The 20215-nt window shown below is 32.8% G+C and overlaps 1 protein-coding gene across 1 annotated transcript; it reads left to right on the top strand.

The window, feature by feature from the left end:
- Positions 1-8475: 8475 nt before the first annotated feature.
- On the top strand, positions 8476-17094 carry LOC116350024 (carcinine transporter). Its single transcript, XM_031781734.1, has 10 exons — positions 8476-8602; positions 10141-10300; positions 10983-11159; positions 11296-11445; positions 12074-12298; positions 12751-12878; positions 12978-13064; positions 14215-14402; positions 16569-16715; positions 16781-17094. The coding sequence occupies exons 1-10, from the start codon at positions 8515-8517 to the stop codon at positions 16880-16882; spliced, it is 1452 nt and encodes a 483-aa protein (XP_031637594.1). The 5' UTR covers positions 8476-8514; the 3' UTR covers positions 16883-17094.
- The last annotated feature ends 3121 nt before the right edge of the window (positions 17095-20215 follow it).

Below are 20215 nucleotides of genomic sequence, written 5' to 3'. Positions count from 1 at the left end.
GAGAGAGAGAGAGAGAGAGAGAGAGAGAGAGAGAGAGAGAGAGAGAGATAACCGTATCGGTAAACGTGGTAAAATTGAGAATGAGCAAAAGGCATATCATATGAGTCCTCATGATTGCGAACGTATTTCGTATTTGAGTTTTGAGCACGATTAATGGTTGGCTGACTTTTCCATTTATTTCGGGACATTTTTTTTCGAGTGTGTGTGTTCGAACATTTGTTACTACTCTTTTGTTGCATTCACATGCACGTTTATTTCTAAAATCGCTTAACTTGAGCTTAACGGCGTGAAATGCACTGCAACAAAATTTAAATGACATGCCACAAAAAAAGAAGAATGTATGTCTATGCGAATGTATGTATGTTCCACAAAATGTTCAGCAAAGCCACAAAACGAAGTGATTATATTCGGAACAAAAGGGATGAATTTATTTGAATTGTCATCGTGCGTTTCATTGTGGATTTCGCAAAATTTCACGTATGATGATGACAATGATTTTGGCTGTTTGATATCGTGCGCGTTATAACACTTTTTCTGCTGCCGTGATGATATGAAGCTTAGGTGCCAATGACGTTAGCAAATGAGCGTGATGAAACAAGCGCTGTTATTACAATTCGCATACGATTTTACGACAATGATCTGTCATTGCGGTTGACATTTTGTGCAGCCAAATACTATAATCATGAATGCATTTGATGCATTGTAACCTCTTCGAACAATTTGAAGCTATAAAAAAATGAAACTTCAGTGAAACAAAATCGAAAAAGCTATTCAAAAAGTTTTCCACATCAAATTGAATTTGCTGCTTTTCTGAATTGCGTTGTCCAATTTCAATAGAAAAATGAAATTCATTAAATTTGTTAATGAGAAAATAATACACACAATTTAATTAACTTTGCGAAGCAACATTTTCTGAAGAAACATTTTAACAAATTCATCACGAGCGAACACAAATCAGCAATTGCATACATATATATCGACCAAAGTGAGACGATAAACGTTTCATCAATATAACGAATAACTTATTGGCTCTGATGCTGCTGGTTCACATCCTGTGTGGAAAACCCTGGTGAAAGTTTGCCTTGTTTTGTTTCGCTGAATCAACATCCAACTACTAAATGGAATAAGTTTTAAAAGAAAACAACTCAATTCCACTGAATGTAATCGATAAAAAAGTTGATTCATGCAAACAAACTTTGAACTATTGAAAATTAAATATAAACATCGATGATGTGCAATCATTTTTCGTACGCATTTTATTCAAAGTTAATGGTATTTTATTATTGCTGCCGTTTTGCTCACTTTTCCATGCAATCATGTCAGAGTGTTAAATAGTTTGCTTTGGTCATTCCACTTCGCAAAAGTTTTCCAGTTTCTTTCTATCAATTTTATTTTCTTCGAGAGAAAAAGAAGTTTTCATCCACGTTTTCTCATGTAAAAAGTTTTTCTCTACATTGTATTATTGCTGTTACCCTGATAAATGGCAAATTGCGGACCGTCATTTAAATTAAAATCCATTTCACATGCACTTACAGATCTTTCATTTCGTTTATTATTATTTCAGTGGTTAAACTCCCATGCTTCCAAGTAGAATGCATCGATTTTTCGCATTTTTTTCGACAAAAGTCAGCAAGTTTCTTGTTTAAACTGTTTGAACTGTTCTTGCGCTTCTCAGAATGTACTTTTAGTGAGCGCTTTTCACAGAAAGGTTATTTACATTCACTTCGATATTTATAGTTAATACAAATATAATTTGTTCCCTCTTATTCTTTTCATCTGGTTGAATTATTCTCTTTTAAATGAAAGAAATTTTTTAGTTGCCTATGGACTAACTAAACATATTTCATATTCGTTTATGTGTGAAAATGAATTGAATTAAATAAAAAAAATGAACCTCGAGCCAGATGAAATTGCATGGCAATGGGTGAAAAACTAAAACAATACTATCTGTAATATAATCAATTAAAACTGGATGCAAAGTTGAAAAACCAAAATCACAAAAACTTTTCTTCGTCGCGTATATATTTCGTATGGAAAATCAAAGTGGTTTTGATGTGCGTATACAACGAGTTCTTCAAGGTGCCCGTATATTTTCGTAAAATTTGTGCAAACAGTGGAAAATTCGACGAAAACTTTTTAGTTTAAAATGTGTTTATAAATGCATAAACACGACTCGTGGCTATTTCGTTCGTTAGTAGCGATATTTATATATATATATATTTTTGTAGAAACGCATTGCTTGAGCCAACAACGATATAACCCGTTTGTTAAGATATGATGCTGTTATAAATATTCTATTCGTACAAAAAGCTGATGGTTGCTGCGATAAAATCGCTTCGCCTTATAAAATTGAAGCTTAGTTGCTTGAATGCTGCATCTGCTTTTTGAAATTCAAAGAGTTTATCGGGTGTATATTATAATTTGAGTTTGTATTTGTCGATGTAAATACATCTATGAAAACAATCGCACAAATACACACGCACACCAAAGAGAAGTGCCAAGGCACATCCACTTTAACATCCGCAGTTATTCACCAAAAAGGAAAACTGCGGCAATGATGGTATGCAGAAAAAAGAATGCAAAATACCAGCAACATTAGTTCAACCAGCATCCATTGGAGTCAAACAGCGGCGCGCCCAAAATCAGCTAATTTGGCTCAACAACAGAGAGCATACACTGTCACCCAGCAACACCCAGCGCACTTATAATACATTTACTTTATAAATTAAATGAAAATTTTCAAATTACTTACGGAAACTGTGCTAAGTCTAGAGGTAACACTTTGTAAATCGGAAATGGAACCAGCATAATCACCGCTCTCTCGATCATGATGAGTTCTATGAATGAATTGAAAAAGCAGACAATTTTACAGAATTAGCAGATTATTTACACAGAGACAACACGCACACACAAACACACACACACCTAGCAAAATCAACAAGACAAGTGCGTACTGTACAAGAAAAACCTGAATTGGCAATGAATTTATGCGAAATTACATCGGAGAGAGTGAAAGACAGACGTCGGCGCCTGTTGACACTATCTATACATAGTTACTATCACTGATTTGTCGTCAAACCAAGCGTTAATTTCTCTAAATTGGATCATATTAATTCCGTCGTTACAAAATTAGTTAACGTCAACACCATACATATATTTAACATTTAACGCATACATCTTTCAGAAACTAATTAAAAATTCTACACAATTTTTTTGTGTCTTGTTCTTGTTCTTCTTCTCTTTTTTTTAATATGAAAAATGTTGTTGTGTTAAAATTTATCATTCTATCAAAATAAACACAAGTAAAAAGGTAAACTCTTGGAAATTTCTTATCATGCTGTTGCACACAACAAACTGTTTTCACATCATGTTCTGTAAATAAGATTCATGGCAGAAAACTCGACAACTTTGCACCGCTTTGCACTGCATAGTTTGGGTGCGAAAAATTACTTGAAGAAAGAAAAAAAAGTAGCGGTAACAAATTGCTGAAATTTCCGCGTGCACATACAAGTTTATCGAGTCAGATCCACTTGTATCACATTTCAGAAATTTATGAACATTCTTGCCGAGAATATGTTTTGTTTGAAGCCAAAATTGGTTTTTGTATCATTGCGCCACTGTAGTTTGTTGCTTATCATTTTTCATCGTGCTCGCATTCATTAACAAGAACGTGAATGTGTTCAACAACTGTTGGAACAAGATATTTGAACTCTAATTTCTTTCTTCTTCTTTTTTTCGGCTGGTTCATATGAATTACCAAAGTTTTGTACAAAACTCGGTTATATTTTGACCGCCTTCCAAGAAACTCTTATTTATACGCTGTTACTTGTGCAATGTAACTTCACGATGAGCAAACATCCAATAATTATGAATTGGGCTCATTGACTAACTTCCCGTAAAATAGAACTCATCTAAAGAAAAACAAAGTACGCAACAACACCGGAATGTACTGCTGACACTGCCGTAGATGAAATTTAATTTAGTTTTACATGATGTGTATGAACGATTCTAATGAAGTCGAAATATTTTAAGGGCTTTTACGGAAACTTATCATCATTATTTGTTTATGGTTACCGAACGTACATACATATAACAAATCCACTATATATTTTATTCATATTTTCCCTGTCGCAAAACACGTGTTTGTATTTATCAACCTGACACATAAGTTTTAGTGGGCGCAAGAGAGATTGGGTACTAAAAACATTCGCATTTTTAATTACAAACATAAAACTATGGTTGTTTTGCACCTAAAAAGAGAATTGAAACTTTCAATCAAATTCTTTTTGCGCGTTTTATTTGTTGCGTCGCTCAAGTGCCAGCTCTTGACTCTTGGGGCCAGCGAATGAGTTGTCGTCATCGTAACCAAACAAAATTGTCTAATTATCCATGTGTTTTTCCATGCGGAAATATGAAAACTTTTCACATAAACTGAATGCGATTTACTGGTACATATATTTTGACAAACATCGTCACTCCCATCTCAAGTGTTGGCATGATATTAAGTAATTCTAACATAGATGCTTATACAATTTCATTGTAAATGCGGTTCAATTTTCTCATTCCACTTTCGCCGTGTAATATTCCGAAAGGAGCATAGCCAAATAAATAATAAAGTGATAAAAAATGCGGTAATAAACAAAAGTTTTGCCATACACATTTTTTTCTTCTATAGCTTTCTAGATTGTGAGAGGATTCCATTTGCGAAGAGACTTTAAGCCGTTAAGAGTTTTGTAGATGAAAAAAGAAAACATTTATAATTCCTTATTTGTAATATTCGCTTTTTTCGGAGTCTTGTAACACGTGCTTCGTCACCGCTTTCAAACCATCACTTTATTATTGCTTTTTTTAGCACTTTTAACCATGAAAGCATCACATTACGGCTTTCTCTCTCTTTTCGAAGAAAAAATTGGGGTTTTCGTCTTCTCGTTACTGAATTCAAATCGAACCGACACATTTTCCCAGAATGTTTCGTTTGATGTGTAATTTTCGAGCAGGTTTTTTCTTTCTTCATTCTTTTGGTGGATATGTGTTATTTTGTTATTTACCTGGTGAGTGGGATTATTGTTGGTGGATGAGGCGGCTGTTGTGGTACGATAAGACCACGTCGAGTTGGTACTCTTTGTGGTAGTGATATGTCACCGGCTGACCTCAACGATATGATGCCAGTTCCACTGCTTACATCATCCCCATTTGGATGCGATGTAAAGCAAACTCGACCACCCTGTTTAGAAAGAGAAGGGAAAAAAAGCAATTTAATATTGGATTCAGAAATATAATGCCAACTTCATCAAAATATATATATAAACATATAGAAAAAAAACGTATGAATAAATAGACATTATCGTATTTTACAACGTCACACGGTCATCGGCTCAAAAAATAGCCGCTCTGGAAATACCAGCAATTCACCGAATATGTTGTGCATATTGTCCAAAGTCCCTTCACTATTTTCCCTTTTACGACACCGAAGATGATCTTTATCTTTTTCTATTTCTTATGGGTATTTCGACTTCTCTAAGTAGAAAAAGCATTTTAAATCAGGGCCCGAATCTGAATACACAATTTAACAAAATTCAATCTGATATTGCAAATTGCTACCCAGCTTTTGCTTATTTCGACATTTGAATAAGGTATTATGCCAAAATTGCTTTATATTTTGATAATAAAAAAAAACTAAAATTAAAGGATAAAGCTTCCATTCTCGACGAATATATTTATCTCAATGATTAATGAATTAAATATTCAATCCTATAAAAGAAACTGTTTAGATTTTTTTCTACTGTGTATCGAAATCTTTTCCTTTGTTAAGACTTCACTTATGAGTAGCAACAATAACATAGCTATCACTCTATCTATCGCCAAATGGAAACTTTCGCATTAATTGTTAACTTTCATTACATTGATTCAACGAAATCATTGAATCTCATCTCATTACTAATGGTAAGTAATTTTGAAATGTTTTGCGCTGATGGAAAGGATGAGCTAATTCCAAGTAAAATTGTTTCAAAGCTGCATGAGATGCGACAGAATCACATGAAATCATATTAACAGACATCAGACAGAACAAAAAAGCAGAAAGATGATACAAACAAAAAAAAACATTTATAAATTACGTAAGACACGATAATAATGCTGGAAAAGCGCCAAATTGTATCCAAAATGATTTTCATGAAACATCGTAATTTAAACAAACGAACAAATTTTCTTTGTGTCTGACGACAACGATGTAATTGAATATTCCTTCAATGTAAGCCTCAGTCAGGAAAATGATTTTATGTCGTTGTTTGAGTCAACACCGGCGCTTGATTTGCAACATTTTTTATGGGCACATTTAACAAAGACATATTCATTTATTTGTCTCTATTCTTGTATGGTGTTGTTGTTGTTGTTTCTTTTGTTGTTATTGCTTTTCTTATTTATGTTGTGACTGCTGTCTTCTTTTGTTTTGCCGTTTTTCTTGCAAGATTTAAATGTTACGCGATACAACAAAGTGAAAGTCGTGTGCATGCAATTCGACACGGCATTTTCAGCAATTTACAAATAAATCTCGACGCAACGCACTTCGTTTTCGTTCGTTTTGCTTTCGTTGCATGTAGTTAACAACAACAAATTTTTCCATTTTCAGTCCAATTTGAGCTCCATCGTTTACAATGTGCGCTAACTAGCTCAAACATTATTCAAATCGGATTTTGTCATTTGGGTTGTATGTTGTTGTGTCGTGGCAAAACAAAAGCAGAAGAGAAAAAAAAAGCAGTACGTTTTATCATTTTCGAAATAAATATTGTGTAATTTAATGAGTTGCTTTTCGTGTTTATCTTTTTATGGCTAGAAAATTCAAATGAATTTATCATGGAGGGTGCAACATATGGACACTCGCCCAAATGTCGGACTATTTGTTTGAATTTTCAACTTCAATTTAATATTTAACATTTTTGATTTCATGAAAAAATATCACTTTATACACAATTCGATGCAGAATTTAATTGTGCTTCATTTCACGTTTCTCAAAAGATAGTAATTTCCAAAAATGTACTATTTTTTTCCATTTTTTCGTCATAACATCGAAAATTCCAAATGTCGGATATTCGTCGTCCAATTCTCGGCTCCCTAATCTCGACATATTTCATGCATTTTCACTACGAAACTTGTAAACTTTAAGTTTTGACAGCCCATGAACGCACTATTTACATTGAGGTAAACAATACAAAATATTGGAGTTAAAATTATTAGTTTGATATATTTTTGCTCCATATTTTATTTTACTTATTTTTCTATAGTAAAGTGGCAAAAATATTTAAAAATATTACGTTATTTCACTGATCTAGAATATTTTTGGTTTGAATTTCACAATGATCCAAATACGACTTTAACTGTCACATCTGTCAAATCCAAAGTGTTTCACTTGAAACTTCGGTGCTTTATGTGTCGGCAATTGGACGATTTATTCCGGAATAATATTACAGTGAAAAATGAAAAATAAATATAATTGTTTTTCTTTATATTTTCAAAATTTCTGTTCAATAATTAAATTAAACTATCTACAATTCGCCGATATAATTTTTTTTTCCAAACTAGTTATTTTTTCATATAAAAAAACGCATTTTACCGGCTTGTCTCAAAATGACATAGTTTAACTTTTGACGTGAAAAAGTGATAAAAATGCCGAATTTTTTTTGAACGTAATTTGTGAAAGCAATAATAGATTTTTGATTAAAATTTGGATTATAATAAAGAGATTTGATATTGATCTTTCATAATTTACTTTTAAAAATGCAATTCAAATGAATTTTCAATTTTTAATTTCAATTCACCTCTCGGTATTCCGACATTTGGTCGTGTGTCGACATTTGGCAATCTACTGTAAATGTTTCAAGTTGACACTTTCAACGTGTATATTTGAAGCAGACACTAGCGTATACGTTTTCAGTAAGAAATCTGTCATCAAATCTACATTTCCGATTGCAATTCGTAAATTGTAGTTAATACAGATGAAACGTGCTTGGTTACGTGCCATTGAATATATTTTTATTTAAAAATAAGAAAAAGCGTATTTAACTACATATTTTGATACATTTTAGTTCAACACTATTCAATTCGTTTGTTTTGTGAATTTTATTTTAATTAATTATTTCAATATATTCAAGAATAAATGCTTACTAAAGTATATACGTGTACAGTGCTAATTCTGCTATTTATTGCTAATTTTGCTATTTTCTTCATGTAAATTTCCCTATTTTTTTGCTAATGTGCTAATTCTAATTCGCATGGATATCCCCTAGTACTAATCACAATAAATGTCCAAATACCACGAAATCGGAGTACTCCAACTAACTAAATATTCCCCAATGAATTCACTTGATACGAGATGAGAAATGAAATGAGACAGAGCGAGAGAGAGAGAGAAAGGAAAAAAAGGATTTTACACGGCATTTATTCATTTTCCATTTTGTTTTGTGTTTCATTTGTAGGGAGACCGATGTCAAAGGCGTAAGTACATTCAGCAAGTGTAAAATGTACGACGTAAACTGGACAACTATTCAGTCGTGGGATTATGAGAATTGGAATTCAACAAGGCATCACGAAAAACTCAATGTTTTAGGTAAATATTGGCAAGTGACAAAATTAAACAAACGATCGGGCGAGACAGAAAAAAGCAGCACATAAAAAATAACAGAGAAAAAAACCAAAACGAATCCCAGGAAATCACGTTCGCTTTATAAGCTATTGCACAATGCATTGTAACGACCAGCGAAGTGCTGCATGCAGTTGCAAGGTTTGCTTTTCTAGTGTTCAAATTCGCATTGTGGCAATCCAGCCAAAATACAAACACGGAGAAAGAGAGAGAGACACACACATACACAAAGGAAAATCAAATTCAACACACATTTTGTAGAGCCAATTCCACAATGACAAGGCATTGCATTACATTTAAATTCACACCAAAGCGTCTAATTCCGCCCATCACGAAATACGGAGCATGGAAAATCCATTGAGAACCGTTCCGATATAGTGAAATAGTGTGCTTCGCTGGAAAAAAAATACCTTATAAAACAGATTGGTTTTCGCTTTGCTTTTTGCAAAAATTGGATAGACGAGAGAGAAAAAAGAAAATTTTGTTTAGCCTGTTTCATTTCTGTTTGTATTTTGTGTGATTTTAGTGCCAAAGCTTTGGCTTGGATTTATCCTATTTAATCGTACGCTGTTTTCTGTCTGACACCCCAACATTGAAGCTTAACATGATATTTATAGCAAAAGACATTATAGCTATAAGCAATGAGTTTTGTAGCACTGCGTCGCCTTTTTCATTCTTCGAATCAAGTCGATTTTATGAAATTCCATCGAATCACGAATGCACACAATTCAACCTTGGCACTTTCTTATCAATTGGCATTGCTCTTTATTTCTCATTACTCCAATAGAAACAATCATCTTTCATTCGACGTTTTAGCTACTGATCACTGAATAAATTCCATTTTCGTGTCAATCACACATGCCAAACAGTTGTACATGCTTATTTGTTATGCGAAACGCCGATAAAAATAACAATGATCCGATTTAATTGGCGGATAACATCAAAAGCTTTCAATCAGAATGCCGTAGAAACAAGTAAACAATTTGTTAAGTAGACGTAGACTCTTGGTTTCGTCTTATCTGAAAGAATGAAGCTATCACAGAAATATTGACGGATAAAATTTCCGTAAATAATTTGATGATCTGCCAATGTGTGACGCACTTTAATTAAACAAACCAACACATAGTGTGCTGCTCATTTTATAAAGATAAGAGAAATGTTCTGTGTTCTTAATCAGTGTTAGGCGAAAGAATCGTATACGAAAATTTGTTAAAAAAAATGTATAAATATCCGTAGTACAGATTTCTTACCTGATTACACAAATTTTTTCCGGTGAAATTGCAATACGTTACATTGAATTCATTCCGAACGATTTCGTTTTGTCGCAAAAAAATATCGAACCCCAATTTGTGTGTGGTGCCAATTTATGCTCGAATGGCCATATATTGACAACTTCTGCCTACGATTCGTTTGTGACCTGACTTATGCATTGGGACAAGAATATGTGTTTTCCCTTTTCACATTTTCTTCTATTTTCTTTTTTTTCTTCATTTTCGATTGCATAGATTGTGATGTTCGAGAATTCGATAAACAATGGTATCAAAGCACAATCGTGTCTCAGGAGGATTGGGTGTGTTCGAAAGATATGTATCAAACAAATACATTTGCGCTGAATCGCATCGGTGAAGTAATCGGAACATTTTTTTTCGGTCAACTTGGCGATAGGTATAGTACATTGACATTTTTCATTCATTTGTGTTTGTATATATATGTCGCGTTTTCCTTTTCTAAAAGAAAACACATAAATATTTCAACAAAAAGGAAATCGAAAACCGGTTCGCGCGTTATTGTCAAGAATAACCTGGAACCCTCTCAGGAGAATTCACACTCAAATATAATTTTACAATGGGACGTCGATAAGAACATGTTATTCCGAACACCTCGGGAAAATCGGCTTGAAATTTGTTTTCAAATATTTGACGACACACAAACAGGTCTTTTGTGTGTGTATATATTATTGCGCAAATCAATTGAACTGGGGCTTTTAATAAAATCATAAAAATAGCATGTTGTAACCTCAGGTACATCGAATTGTTGCGATAAGCGTATGCAGGCGTCAGTTGATGCTATCGATTCATATGAAGAATGGATGCGATTTCCAGTTTAAAAATTTTCGTCTCATAAATGCGCACAAATGGTGTCTAAAATTGAGTCACACCTTTGAGGTGGCTGTCTGAGAGTGAGAGCATGAATGGCATGCATATGATAAATGTTTTTCTGATAAGAAACATTGCGACATTTTATCGTCGTGAAATTGATGGAAGACGAAGTTGATTTATGCACTATGAATCGTTTCTACCGAAAGTAACTATGTCTTTCTTTCGATTAATCTTTTTCAATTTTCTAGGTTTGGCAGGAAAATTATTTTCTACGTTAGTGTTTCGTCGATTGTACTTGGCCGCGTTGCAATGATGTTCACAACATCTCACTTCACTTGGTTTTCAATTGTATCAGTTTTCGGCAGCTTTTGTGCGATATCACTCTTTCAATCACCATTTATTATTGCAATGGAAATATCTAAGCCGTTAGTTAATAACCAATTTATATTCATTTAAATTTTTGATAATCCTTTTGACATCGATATGTTCAAATGGAAAATCAATTAAAATCGAATAGAAAGATTTATCAGAAAGTAATAACTGTTTTTCTATTCATGACAGAGACGATCGAGCGAATGTGGCAATCATTCAAAATCTGGCGTGGACATTAGGCTTATGTATTTTGCCCTTTATATACTGGATCGTTGGCGACTGGTTTTCTTTCTTCGTTATAACATCACTACCATTGCTCATTTTCATTTTCATTCCAACGTACGTTTTTTTTATTTTCTTTATTTATTTAATTCTTATTCCCCATATAATGCTGAAAAACATAATATTTGGACAACCGACTATTTTTAAAGCGCAAAACTGGGCAAAAGTAAACTGACAATTGAGATTTTTTGTGCGGTACAGAAAATCGCCGGAATCGCGCTCTGAAATATCACTATATAAAAATTTCTCTTTTAATTCAGCCAGAAATGGCATGTAAGATACACTTTCCTGGAATTGTTTCCATCTCGAAAATCTTCTTTATAATCTGATTTACCATTTTTCTAAATATGAAAAATCGCTCTTTTTATACAAAACATCCAAAAGCGACATTTTAAGTAAATATTCATCTTTTTTTCTTCATTTATAAAAAAAGCATTTGTATAAATTGTCCATTTTGATTCTTTCAAACAGAAAAATAATTTAAAAAAAACAATGATTCTTCGAAATTGATATCTGACTGATTGATAGTTACCAATTTGTACAACAATGTAATGTGTTATGAGCATTGTAAATGAAAATGGTCGTGTTTGAATGCACGCCGATTCGTGGAAAATGACATTAACGACTTGCATGCACTTTATGTTTATATCAAAAATCAATTGTATCCATTTCAATTTGCATCCAGTTACATGATTGAGTCTCCGCGCTGGTTGGCTAATCGCGGAAAACTGGACAAAGCAGCACATTATTTGAATCGCATCGCGAAAATCAATAAAAAGTCCATCCATTTGACTGAAAAAGGTCTGCGAACGTTGATACCAAATGATGAACCTGAAAAAATTTACGGAATGTTGTCACTATTCAGTGGATTTCGTTTAGCGAAAAATACAACGATTTTAATTATCTGCTGGTAAATTGATATTAACATTTTCTACCATTGTCTATCGTTTTCCCTGCTAATGATTGTGCCTTAACTGCCAATAACATATGAAGTTGCAAACGGATGAATAGAGCAAATGGAAGATTTCAAAAATCATTTAATTAGATCGCAACTCCATGCGAGGATGATGTGCGAGGCAATTGGTTTTCTTTGAGCACATTGTGTGCCATTCACAGTGAATCACAGTCATATCAGGGAAAATCGATAAATTTAAATTGACAATCCGCCACTGATTTCATATCAAAAGACACTGCGCTACGAGCCAGAGTGAATATGATGAATGGGGTCTCGTTGTCAATTTAAAGCTATTTGAATTGATGTAACGAGCATTAATTAACGCATTGATTGATTTGCATTCAATTTGTCTTTATGTGAAAATAACGATGCTATCGATGTCATTGTGTGACTTTGTTGCGGGGCAGGATGATTTGCACACTTGCTTATTTCACATTAATTTTGTACATATCACAAGCCGATGGAAATCCATTTTTGAATTTCTTCATACAGAGTGCAATCGAGGCGCCTGCATTTTTTCTTGGAACTTATATGGGTAAGTCAATGTCATTTTGCATTTTGACATCACTAATAAGAATTGATTAAAGTTTTTTTTTTCATATTTAATTTGATTTATGGAAAATATCTTGTGCAGCAAATACTCTTGGTCGACGATGGACAAACTCATTTTCTTTCATTTTGGCATCTCTCTTCTGCATTCCTACCATCATTCTTGCTAATTGTAAGTTGTATTCAGAAGATAAGTTTTTTTCTCTCGTTCACAAATGAAAATCAGTTGTAGTTTATTCGTATTTAAAACTTTGAAAAAACTTTATTCGGGATTTTTGCAACTTGGAAGTTGACTCAGCTTTCGAATGACAAGATCTTTGACATTTTTTTTTTCACCCCAACCTATAGATGTCCTATTAACACAGAAATATTAACATATCTTATTACTAAATACGAAAAATCCTTTATTAACTATTAACAACCAATCATACTACGCATATTAACATGAGTAGTAGTATTAGGATCGATGTTAATAGCGAGTAGTAGTATGTTTATTATCTATTAAGATGCCGAAGTTAAAACGCGCCATTTGCAATTTTTCGTAAACAAACAATATTTTGACCGATTCAATTTTTATCACATTTTTCTCTTATTTGTAATTTTTATTGAATATTTTAATTTTTCATGAATTTTATTGGAATTTATTATTTATTAGAAAATTATTTTCGTTTTTTTTAAGAAGAAAAAATGAATAAATAATAATAGTATATTGATTTTATTCTTTTCAAGTGGTTCTCTAATGACATGAAGTATTGAACGCGCTCTTTTTTACGTTTGACGTAAGGTGCATTTTGTCAATTCTGTATGTTAAGCATAGCTGTGACGTACGAACCACAGTTTGTATAAATCGTTGTTTACCGAACAAAAACAAAATAAATTTCTTCTTAAAAAATCGAAAATAATTTTCTAATAAATAATAAATTCCAATAAAATTCATAAAAAATTAAAAAAAATCAATAAAAATTACAAATAAGAAAAAAATGTAATAAAAATTGAATCGGTCAAAATATTGTTTGTTTACGAAAAATTGCAAATGGCGCGTATTAACTTTGGCATCTTAATAGATAATAAACATACTACTACTCGCTATTAACATCGATCCTAATACTACTACTCATGTTAATATGCGTAGTATGATTGGTTGTTAATAGTTAATAGCATCCTAATAAATATTATCATAATACAAAATGTATTAACATATCGGATTTGGCACATCTATACCCCAACCCCAAATCGGTTTAAAATTTCAATTTTACTTCATTTCATTACTTAGTTTCTCAATCACATTTTTTTCTTTTTTTTCTTTTGTTTAAAAAATGTAGACGTTGAGTGGGAGTATATCGCTACATGCTCGGTAATCGTTGTGAAGTTTTGGCTTGCAATCACATTTTTTGTAATCAATTTACAAGCCATGGAAACGTATCCAACGTGCTTACGTCAGACTGGTCTTTCAATTGGCACAATCGGATCGAATATTATTGGAATTTTGGGTCCTTACATCGTCTATTTGGTATGTCATTATTATCGGTTATTTTTAAATTATGTTTTGTCTTTCAAAATAATCTGAAGCGAAAAAAATAATTCCCTCGAGGCCTCAATTAAAAGTTTTCATGAATTCAAAACAAGAACAGACAATGAACTTTTTGGAATCACTCCATTTATCCGTAATGACTTACTTCATCATTTCTTACTTTTAAAACAATTACTTCAAGACATCGTATATTTGCATCGAGTGTCAAAGAACGAAAAATAGGAGAAATGTTGATATAAGAATTTCCCCCCACATTTTTAATGATTTACATGTGAAATTATCTTAAATATTTGTACGAAATATTTTTCGATAGAGTGTCATTCAGTTATATTACAACAATGATAAAAGCTTCTTAGTAAATTTTCTTTGATTGTTCTTTCCTTTTGTTATGATGTCTTCATTCATCCTGCGAAGCTGCGGAGGAATTGCTTTGCATTTTGCTGACCGGAAACTTTTATTCAATTTCAAAAGAATCATTCATGAATAAAACGATGCAATAAAAAAATTCACCATTTCCTGGCTACACTAACGATGGCTTAGCACTCAGTTTGCCGTCAGCTATGCCATTCATTCCACCATTGCGGTTGGATAAATTTTGTTTTAAATAGGAACTTTACTTCCGCACAATAGTTGCGGTGTAAGAAAGAATGAGGGACAGAGAGAGATAGACTAGAGCGAAAGAGACAGAGAAGGGGGAGAGACAAATAAAGAAATTATTAAGAGTGTTCTTCAACTGCTTCGGTCGAGATAAAGTGAGCAACTTTGTTCTTTGGAAGCTTTAGCCAAGTTATCATTTGATTTGTGTGCTGAGTTGAATGCGTTCAAAAGAAAATCGTTGGAAAATGTCATTGCAAAGAAGGAAATACACAAATCTGATAGTATTGTTTGCAAATTATTGTTGCTTTCGGGTTGCATAAGAAAAGTTCATTTCTTGCAATTGTTTCAAAATTGATTTTCCCTCTGCACCAGACAATTTGGTGCAATCGAAATATTTTACTTGTTGTCTTGTACCACAAATGATCAATAGTATCGTATAAAGTTTCAAAGTATGGTTTAAATTTACTGATTGCATTCAACACTACTCAACACATTCGAATTTGAATGGAATGTATTGATTTGGATTTTCTTCGTTTTAATTTAATTGTAATTCAGTTTATTTCGATATGCTTTTGCTCTTAATTAAAAATAATTTGATAAAAATTTGGAGTCACAAGTGCACAAACAAACAACATGAAACCAAATTATATATTTAGCATATTGAAAGTTTCTTCGTTCATTTTCGGTGCGGCGTATGCAACAACAACAACAAATAACGACTTCTCAGCTTATGAATGCACCAAAATATATCGCAACTACTGTATATTATTATCAGCACAGCAACACAGAGCACGGGCGAATGGAAATTCACTTTTAGTTTCATATTCACACTCAGTGTACGTAAAACTTCTTAAAGTACAAACACAATAGACAATAGATTAAAATTTCATTCGTTTGTTTTGCTGTACATATACCAACAGACGATGCGTCAAGTTTCGATGCAATGGCAATTGCATTTTGTTATCATGCTTTGCCAAGTCTTGCACACTTATTTATGAACAATGTTTTATCTTTGGCATCATCGCATTCAACCGATGAAAACAGACCGAACATTCCAAGCAAGACAAGACAAGACAAATGAATTTCCCTGAAACAAAGCACACTAACGATTCAAATATTTGGCACTCATTCGGCCAATAAATAGTGGCAAAAACTATAAAAACCTCACTGTGCCTCACTCAATGCTTGTCTATCTCCGTAACTTGGCTGACTTAATTTTAATTAAATTTATAAATTGCACTGACTTAAAGTGTCTGTTGGCTGGTGGTAATTTGTGTACTTGAACAAAACTTCCCACTTGTCTTTATTAAATTCGAGAAACATTTTTCGTTTTTTTTTTTCTCCATTTATAAGGTTAAATAAGTAATATGTTTTTCGGAGTATGAAAATACAATTGATATAACTTATTTTATTCGGAATGGAGAAACCCACGCGATTGTTATGACTTATTTTCCGTCCGATTTTGTGAAAAACGATAGATAAAAATGTTTCATGATTCTACTATGAGCAAAAAACAATTTATGAATTAATTTTTAATGTTGATTTCAGGGCACCAAATACGACAGCCGATATCCAATTATGATATTATTTGCACTATGTCTGATCGGTTCAATAGCAGGCCTGTTCCTGCCCGAAACACTCTATCAAAAGCTTCCCGATTCAATGGCCGAGGCGAGAATGTTCGGTGCTGATCAAGTATGATTGATTTCTTATCTAGTAGTTCACAGAAGGATAATCATTTTGTTTAAATTTTTTCACAGAAATTCTGGAGCCTCCCAAAAAGATCCAAAGAAAGTGCCGAAAAAGAGAAAAATCATAATATCACCGCTGATGAACTGGAAAGACTTAATCCATTACTGTAAATATATTTATTGTGGTATAAATTCAATTCATTGCATCTCCAAAAATTGGAGCGCAATACGCGCATTTCAATTCACATAAGATGAATACGATTAGCAAATAAATATCTATAACTTGTGTATTATTTTTTTAAATTACAATTGCATTTGTTTATTCTTTCCGCTAAGTTAGATGTGATGTAAAAAAAGAACAATAAAATACTGTCTTCAAACTATTTAGCACTTCAAGCATCTCTTTAACGCAATTTTTATCTCACCTAGGACGATATCTATTAATTGCAAACGCAGTAACATTTCAGTACATATCTAGTACATTCCTGTAAAAATATAAAATGGAAAACCGGAATTATCATATAAAAAAAAATAGGTCTACGTATGGAAAGTATATAAATGAAACCTAAAAAAACAACTTATTTTTCTGCCTGTATGTAATCATTGTTCTTCTGTATGTGTACGATAGAGGGAAAAGAGGAGAAAAACGATGGAAAATTATGAGAAAAATAAATAATTAAAAAGAATGGTTTAATAAATTAAAAGAACTGTTTTCTTGTTCTTTTTATCATTTTTGAAGTGTGCACGCCGCCGCAACAAAGAAAAAAAATGTAACTTCAACGAGGGGTTATATGACAACCAAAAGAAATTTATGCATGTGCGTGCATAAAAATGATACCAAAAAAAATGTGTGACAACACACAGTCATTCGCTATCGCGCCAGAAAAATGAAATAAAAGCAACGGAAAAGAAATGAACAATAAAATCAACGACCGAAATGAAAAGACGAAAAAAGAGAGAATGACATAAGACAGTTAAAAGTTGAAAGAAATGGATAATAGAAACTGGAGCGTGTAGAGAGAAAAAAAACTCGGCGTATAATTAATTATGAATGGAGATAAGAGTGAACAAAAAGACGGCCTGTGAATGAAACATTAAGAAAGTGAAACAGAAGAAAATGAGAAGAAGAAAAAAATGGTCAAGATATTGAAGTGACAGAGGAAGTACGAAGAACGCTCAAAGGATTGTGGCCAATTAAATTTTAGTCAATATTTCTTATTTTTATATTTCTTTTGGCATTTTTTTTTTTCATTACGTTTGTCGCCTTAACTCATTCATTTCTCATTTCAACGTTGCATCTGAATTGTTGATACTTATCGGACGGCGATCAGTATATTTCAAAAGCGCACAGTGACGCACACCAACACAATCTCATCACAGAAGCAAACTGTTTCGTTTAGCATGTATTCGACTTTTCGTTGATTTACTATCTATTCATTTTCTGAATAAAATGGTATTTTTTTCCCTTTTCTTAACATTCATTTGAAGATCCTAGAGCATACAGCAAACAGGCACAAGGCACAAGGCAAATGTTGGCGTATTTAGTACGGAAAATGTAGAAAATTTTCGCCGTAATATTTCACTGTAAGTCAAGTGTTCTGTGTTTTCGTTGGGTGCACTCGTTAAGCTAATTAATAATCTGACTGTCTAGCATCTTGGGTTATTTATGTGCGCTCTGCACATAATATTTTTTTTCCTCGGCTCCCCATCTCACTTATCTTATCTCTCCAGCTTAAGTTGGTAGCAGTGATGCATTAGATCTAATATAAACGTACATTCATCTCTATCTTTTTTTTTCTCTCCGGTGTGCCATTTGGGCCATTCTCATTTTGATTCGCCATTAACATTTACAAATGCCGGTCGAAATACTATACACAAGTTCAAACAGGTTAAAGCCGTGTGTGCGTGTGCATTTATACAAATAAATCGAATCTTTAATTTAAAAGATTTGCATTTGAATGATGTGCGGAGGAAATGAGAGGGATTTTATGTGTACTATTCGAACGTAGAAAAGATACAGAGCAAAAAATGCATTAAAAGAAAAACGAAATGCTGGAAATAATTGGAGTTTCCAACGTGGATAGCGGCCATCGTTTGCATGCAACCACATAGTAGAAGCTTAGCGTATATTTGTGTTCAAAACAAATTATGCCATGAGTCTTCACAGTCATGAATCAAAGTAGCGAATAAACGAGACCAAAAAGAATATACTGAGAAGCCGCAACATTGAGTTATATGGATGGCAAATTCAGTGGTACAAATCACACTTCGTTACAGTTAACGTAAAAATATTACCCACTCTGCATCTGTCATTAATAATCGCACTCACCAACAAACGGATAATACGCTCAATTTTATTAGTTTCTCTAGGTTTTTTCTTCCTTTTTCGGTTTCTCAGGGCAAACAGAACAACATTCGGATACATTTGGAGTCATATCTGATTCGCCAGTGTACCATTGAATGTTCGTATTTTAATTTTCCACTTGTCTGCTTTGCTTTATGAAAACGCTGTCATTGCGTTGAACATTTTTCGATCTTCGTCGACGAAAAAAAAAATAAAGGAGGGTAGACATTTTTTGATTGAATACGGTATGGGGAACATGTCTTTCAATAGTGCATGCGAATAAACCAGTTTTTCCAACTTATTAAGGCAAAATAAAAAAATTATACCTTGAATTTTGCAGATTTTTTTGCTCTGAATTTTATGATTTGGGACCCAACAAACAAAAGACGATAATTTAATTGCAACATTTGGTATGGAAATATTTTATACTGTATAAGCTTCATCGCTGTCTCTGCTTTTATCAGAGGCTGTGTGAGCTGACAGTGTGCTCTATATAAACATATAAAGACATATAGTGAGTTTCTTCATATAACTGTTCGAACCAATTTGTAAATTCTTGCTTCAAAAAAGCGATACTTTTGATGGTTTTGTTTTTTACACGAATCGATCATTTTGTTTTTACACCCCATAATCACTGCCGAGGGTTCCATACATCTTGCTACAATACAAAGGTATTCTCTGGATCAGCCGTATACAATTTAGTCAATATACATATAACTTATATGTAGAGTGAGCATCTCTGAAAAATACAAAAGCGTCTACCCATTTAAAATACATATTGCGGCAATAACAAACCTTTTCTTTTCTTTGATCCTAGGGGACGGACACCATTATAAATATTAGAATATTAGCGGAATATATTAGCAAAATATTAGCAAAATTTAGTTTGTTTTGCTTCACCATTGCTTGTTAGAGAATTGCGCACTTTGCTCACCGAAAACTTTTTTTGTTACTTTAAGTGTTTTACTACTTAATAGAAATAAATTTTATTTTTTCTAAACCAGGAAAAATAAAAAAAATGTTAAATGTTCATCTAAGAATTTATGAAAAATTCATACATGATTTCACTTTGAGATCAGCTATTTGACGTTTGACGTTTATACTAGTGAACTAATATTAGCAATTGCTAATAATATTAGCAATATTAGTATGTCTGTATA

The sequence above is a fragment of the Contarinia nasturtii genome, unplaced genomic scaffold (assembly GCF_009176525.2).
Source record: "Contarinia nasturtii isolate CC-2019 unplaced genomic scaffold, AAFC_CNas_1.1 Cnas_scaffold_3306, whole genome shotgun sequence".
Lineage (NCBI taxonomy): Eukaryota > Metazoa > Arthropoda > Insecta > Diptera > Cecidomyiidae > Contarinia > Contarinia nasturtii.
This window is presented reverse-complemented; position numbering and strand designations above follow the sequence as displayed.

Bases quoted from the DNA above. Each gene is read 5' to 3' on its own strand.
- LOC116350024 (XM_031781734.1), top strand. From the start codon at position 8,515: ATGTACGACGTAAACTGGACAACTATTCAGTCGTGGGATTATGAGAAT. The intron at 10,301-10,982 runs GTATAGTACATT...TCAATTTTCTAG, and splicing joins TTCGGTCAACTTGGCGATAG to GTTTGGCAGGAAAATTATTT. The intron at 12,879-12,977 runs GTAAGTCAATGT...TATCTTGTGCAG, and splicing joins TTTTCTTGGAACTTATATGG to CAAATACTCTTGGTCGACGA.